This window comes from Chiloscyllium plagiosum, chromosome 1 (assembly GCF_004010195.1).
Source record: "Chiloscyllium plagiosum isolate BGI_BamShark_2017 chromosome 1, ASM401019v2, whole genome shotgun sequence".
Lineage (NCBI taxonomy): Eukaryota > Metazoa > Chordata > Chondrichthyes > Orectolobiformes > Hemiscylliidae > Chiloscyllium > Chiloscyllium plagiosum.
Window position 1 is genome coordinate 121573305 of NC_057710.1, and position 6437 is coordinate 121579741.

The 6437-nt window shown below is 39.5% G+C and overlaps 1 protein-coding gene across 2 annotated transcripts in view; it reads left to right on the forward strand.

Moving 5' to 3' along the window:
* The window catches only part of LOC122552826, a 26416-nt gene extending 20397 nt beyond the window's left edge, over positions 1-6019 (forward strand). For both annotated transcript variants that reach the window (XM_043695813.1, XM_043695823.1), the window contains one exon: positions 1442-6019. In XM_043695813.1, coding sequence (XP_043551748.1) covers positions 1442-3535 — 2094 coding nt within the window. In that variant the 3' untranslated portion in view covers positions 3536-6019. The remainder of the gene's footprint in view (positions 1-1441) is intronic.
* The last annotated feature ends 418 nt before the right edge of the window (positions 6020-6437 follow it).

A 6437-nucleotide genomic window follows, 5' to 3' on the forward strand; every position in this document is an offset into this window, starting at 1 on the left:
GACTGTCACACACCTCCTTCTGGAATGTGCCTATGCAGAGGAAGTCTGGAGAGGAATGCAGTGGTGTTTGTCGAGGTTCGTCCCGAGCAGCGCCGTGACGCGGGACTCCGTGCTCTACGGTCTGTTCCCCGGGACGCACACCGAGACGAACATCAACTGTGCCTGGAGGATCATCAACTCGGTGAAGGACGCTCTCTGGGTGGTCCGAAACCTGTTGATCTTCCACCTGAAGGAGTTGACCCCGACCGAGTGTTGCAGACTGGCACATTCCAAGGTCCAGGACTACGTGTTGAGGGACGCGCTGAAGCTTTGGGGCAGCTGCCGCCAAGGCGCGGTGGGGAAAGACCACTGTGTAACACCTGCCTGCCTAAAGAAGAACAGGGGACCCACGCAGTCATTTGGGCTCTGATGAGGCCTCAGCTAAAAATGTGATCGTACAGACCTGTAAATAGGAATGATTACTCTGTTTCAGTATGCAAATAAAGGGAATGTTTACATAGGTATGGCATATCCAATTGTACAGATCATCAAAGTATTTTATGAATAAAGTATATTTTTGAAATAAAAAAAAATTCCTTTTGAGTACAGTACTGTGGCTGGCTTGCAGCAGCTTACAGATGCCCAGTTTTGACATGCTAGATCTGTTCAAAATCTATCCAATTTGGCACAGTTTCAGTACCTCACAACATGGTGTCCTCCAAATGAAGATGAAGCTCCTCTCAACAAGGACTGTGGAGAGGTTACTCATACCAAACGCAGTCATGAATGGATGCATATGCGATAGTTAGAATGATGAAGGTGTGGTAAAACCAATGTTTACTGCTTTTTGCTTCCCCTCCACCCATTTTTCCCCAGTCCATTTGATTTAGGATTTGATAGCTCTGTCAGTAGTAATTCTACAAAGACATTCTTAATGATAAACATTGAAGTCCCTGACCCATATTACATTCTGTGCCCTTGCATCCTCTGTTCCTCCTCCAGTGGTGTTCAATATGGAGAAGCAGTGATCCATTAGTTGAGATGGTGGTACACATTGAGTGGTAATCAGAAGGTTTCCTTGCCTAAATTTGGTCTGATGCAGTGAGACTCAATGGGGCCTGGAGTCAGTTTTGCAGGATGCCAGGCCAATTCTTGCCTGACTCTCTTTCACCGTGCTTATTTCAAAATGCGCACACATATACTCTATCCTGCATCACTGGGTAGTGTAGTAAGGAATGGGCACAGTTAATTTTAAATGTTTAATTTTAGGACGGTTTGATTAATTGTTACATTCCAATAGCTGTCCCACTGAGTTTAACCGATTAAGCACAAAATGAGAGTTAAAAAGCCAAATGCTTGTGGTCCGCGTGTCTAATTGCTCACAGTTTGATCTTTCACAGAGGAAGTTTTGTACTATTGATTCTAATTCTTGCAATTTATATTTTTTGTTGCATTCTATAAGAACTACAATCCAGCAAAACCCGAAATGACCTGTCGCCATGATCTGTGCAGTGAATTATCCTCTGTAGTGATAGGCATATACAATGAGGACATGGGTGTTAATCAGTGGAAGAAGTTTAACTCTACAGTGGAAGCCATGTTGTTTATTAATCAAGAATTGCTCACAGATTGGAGAACCTATCACCATGGTTACTGCTTCATTCGTTGCCTCAGCCATGATGGAAGAAAGATATCACAGCTTCTTATTCTGCCTCCAGCGTTGCGAACAGGTTTCAATTCTTCGAGAAAATTTGGAAGTAAGCATGCATTGAATGTGAATATTTTACTCTTGGACTCTGTGTCCAGGCATCATTTTTATAGAACTTTGCCAAAAACTATTAATACATTCATAAATCTGAACACTAATGTCTTTAAAACTGGACACGTGTTTGACTTTGAGTTGGTTCAAGGTATAAAAAGCAGAACATTTGAGTCTCTCCAAGCTCTCTTTGGTGGTGAGGCATTCAACCCACTGAAACCATTCAGTTCATTTGTGCTACCACCAAAGGCTGTGGATTTTAACAAGACACTTGGACATTTTAAAGAGTTTGGATATGAGATTTTATATTTGGAAGATATGTGTTGGAAGTGGGAATGGGGTTTGGTGAAAGAGTTGAGAGCTCTTAACAAAAAGGCACACTTTTCAGAAAGAGTAAAGTTGTTCCTGGAAGCAGTCAAAAGAAGTGGAATTGATAGGATAGATGTTTCCTACTCTAGCTGTGATATTCTTCAAGAAAATGGAGTGAAGGATATGTTTCATGGGCCTGCTACCATATGTTACAATGGTATCCATCAACATACCTACCTGCTGCAGTATATTGAATACTTTATCACTCGTTTCTCGTTCCTGCAAAAGCCACTATTCAGTTTTCTCATGTTGGATACCAATCATGAAGATACAGGCCTCAGGATAAAGCAATTGGATGAAGATCTTGCCAAACATGTATCTTTCTTAGCTGATCAACAGAACACAGTGACCTTCATTCTTTCAGATCATGGCAATAATTATGGGCAGTTTGTTTCAATGACTACAGAATCCCAGATTGAGATATTCCACACCACTCTATTTATGATTGTCCCAGACACAGCTGCTATTTTATTGGGTGAAGAGAAGATTCGATCCTTGCACACAAACCAGCACAGGTTAATCAGCCTTCTTGATATCCATCATACTTTCAAAGGTCTATTGCCACCTGTTGGAGCTAAAGATGGGAAAAATTTGAACAATGGAATTAATGCTGATGGGTTACTGAGTCCAGTTTCTGCAGATAGGACCTGTACCAGTATTCCCAGGATACCTCCAAACTTTTGCATTTGCCAAGACTTTGAAAAACCAGCAGTAAGTGATTCTAGATTTGCACTATATGCAGAATTTGCACTTGGTCAGATGAATCACGAAATCCTTCAACAACAGAGAGCTTCAAAAAATGCTCTCACAGGCTATATGGCCTGTCAAAGATTAATTGGCATTAGATTTGACAATTTGAAAATTCATGAAGATAAAAATGAGACCATCGTGAAATTTGATCTTTATGTAAAGGCACCAGAAAGTACCGGTCATGATGAAGAAAAATACTTAGTGGTCATAGACTTCCGTTCTCAGGTAGATGCTGCACTGACTTTAGTAGGATTTGACCGCTTAACCCCATACAGTCCATATGATGTTTGTGCTGCAGATGATGTCGATTTAAGGTTATGCATCTGTGATTTAGAAAATGGTCATAAAGATTCAAATTCATATTGGAAAAATGTTTTGATCTCATCAGTTTCTTGGATTGAAACTAATTTCAGTTCAATTCATGAATCCTGTTTGTATCTCATCAAAAGACATTATCCATCAGGCATTGTTCTGGCAGTGGGAAATATCTGCCCTCATGTGCAATATGATATTGAATTTGATTTCCTGACTATAAACATGTACTCGTCATCTGTAATGCCGATAAATGTAACACTTTGGCCTGGAACAGAGGAGCTCCTAACTGTTGGGTTTCAGAAAGCTAAGGGTAAACCTTGGAAATATAAATATTCTTTGAATTACAGAGCATTCCCACTGTAGGACAAAAGTACATTGAATTAACTCTCATTGATCATTAACAGTAATCTTCACTCCAGTAAAATGTTGGGCTGCAGTAATTATTCAGGGGTAAATGTGAATTCTGATTTATATCCATTATATAAAGACCATTGCTTCTTGGCATTGGTAAAATGCTACCAACTTTGCTGGTAAAATGCAAAGTCTGTGATGGTGTGGAAGGCAGGAGAGATTAATTGTTAAAAAGGTGATAATGGGAAGTATGAGACTTGTTCTAAAATATGAATGCTGCCTTAATTTTGTTTTGAGTGTAATGTAGCTATTGGTATTAAGTAATAGGCCTCCAGTGTTCATCTTTATGGCTCAGAAATGCAGAGTTGAAATAACAAAAAAGTTATTTTAAGGATTGCTTTTCTGACACAAATGCACTGTGTGCATGCACACAATGTTAAAATAGTAATAAAAATACTATTACCACAGTATAGTTCTGTATTAAAATAGTGTTAATTGGCATTTGTAACAAACACATTACTGGATATTGTTGATCACACATGTCCACACAAAATATTAAGTTGATTTTTGAAATTTAAAATAGATGTCATTAGTTTTGCACTTTATTTATGTGACCAGTAATACTGGTTCATTAATTGGTATTTGTAATTATTTATATAAGATCCATCAATGTTAATACACATGATCCTTGGTGTCAGTAATTACAGCCAATTGTCAAAGCAAATAAAGAACTCAGGAGCTCCTTAGGGTATCAAGGGAGCCAAAAGCCATTCAGTCTCTGTGATATCTTTATCTTTGCTTAATAATCTTTTAAGTTTCATACTTTGGATTGCTTAACAATGAAATTAATCATTAGAATTAAGGCAATTGCTTTGTATGGTGCAGAGCTTCATGATGACTTTCAAACTCTCTACGTTTACCAAATGCAGTGTGATTGCGATAACTGTGTACCATGGTTTTATGTGGAAACTCTTGAAGGCAGTGAAAACTTCAATCATAAATCTAAGCGATAAGTGATTGCTGCACAATTATTTGCTTAAATGAATTGAATTAAGTTAGCTTTATTGCCACGTACTCAAATGAGTACAGTGAAAAGTTTGTAAGTTGCCACTTATAGCACGACCTTAGATAGAAAGGTACCTAGGTATAATCCTTAATTACAAAATAGAGAAATGAAGAAAAAAAAGCTACATTACAGCTACACACAGTATGAGAGTGTGGTGCTGGAACAACACAGCCAGAGCATGGATGCTGCCTGACTGGCTGTGCCTTTCCGGCACCACACTCTGAATCTAATCTCCAGCATCTGCAGTCCTCACCCTCTCCTAGTATATCAGTATGACCATAGGTCAGAAAAAACATGAAGCAGTTTGTTTTGTATGTCTGTCTCCAAAGGCTCTCCTCAGCAGACCAACGCAGGGGGCCTGACTGCTGGCTGCCTCCAGGCTCCTTACTGGGCCCATATCCCTGCTTCTGCATCAAGTACCAAATCCTGTGCCGCACTGGGCTCTTGGTGACCCCTCTCTCCCCATTGGTTGCTGGCCATTAGTGTCTCTGCTCTGGTTGCTGGCATTCCCAGTCTGGCTGCTGGAGAAAAAAGATGAAAAGGAATAGGGTGTGTTGGAGAAGCTTCAGCTAGAGCATTTTACTCTGCCATCATCTGACCATCTTTGACTCTTCAATGCTATGAAACAATGAGGTCTCAGGAGGATAGGTTTGGGCTACAAAACAATTTTTATTTACAATCAGACCTATCAATTTTCCTAACTTTAACCTATGTCATTCAATATTCACATCAAATCCGATTCTCCGTTGCCCTATGTTTGCTGCTTGATCCTGGCTTCCAGTGAAGCCACATTTCTATTATCATTACAAAATTTCAAACATGTTTTCAAATCTGTCCATTTCCTCCTCTACCTTGCTAACCAATCCACAACTCGAGGAGCCTGCCCTTCATCATTGTTAGCAATGCCTTCAGATGCCAAGCTTCTGGTCTTTAAAATTTCCACCCTAAACTCTCCGCCTCGTTTGCTCACTTTCCCCCCCTTTAAACCTACCTCTTTAAGCTAGCATTTGACCATTGTACCTACGAGGCTCGGTTTCAAATTTTATTTGTAAACATCCTTTGAATCACCTTGTGACATTATATTGAAGATGCCATGTAAATTCAAGTTATCACTATTGTTGTGTAGTAGAAAAGGAGCTAACAAAGCTTGGACTTTATTTAGTTAATGGAAAGTTGCAAAATGTTTCTGGCAACTTCTTTTATTTATTAAGAAAGGAAATAGGAAAAAAAACAATAGAACTGCTGGCATAAACAGTATTTAAATGTTTACATCTGACCATTGAACAAAGCCAGATTTACAAATAATCTGTGCATAGCTTATGTTTCCAATTTTGTAAACCTAGTGACTGCCAGGAGTATCCTGGCTGATAAGACTCCCCCTGTGCACTACTAAGCATGCTGTCCAATCCACCACCTCTCACCTTTCTCATTCACATGTCGCCATGCTCCTCATACACTTGGGGAGAATTTTTTTTTTAGGCCCCTGTGAAGGAGAAGTCGATAGTTTTGCATTCAAAGTGAAAGTCAAAGCAGCCAAAGTTTTGTACTCCCCAGGATTGGAAGCCAAAGAACAAAATCACCAGCTACACACTTGGCTTATACAATTGAATTTCTGAAACATTGAGTATTATGATTCAGGAGAAGCAGTTGCAAAGGGCAAGTTAATTCTGGTGAGCATGTAATTTAGCTTCTCTCCATCTCAGGAGGGAGGACTTGATTGTGAAGGTTAATCTCCATGGTGAGAATCTGATTTGGGCATTTTATTATGTGGAAGTTGCTATGTATATATGAGTTACTGTTGTTGAAGGTGCTGTCCAAATGTAGGTTCTACATTTTTAAATGATACTT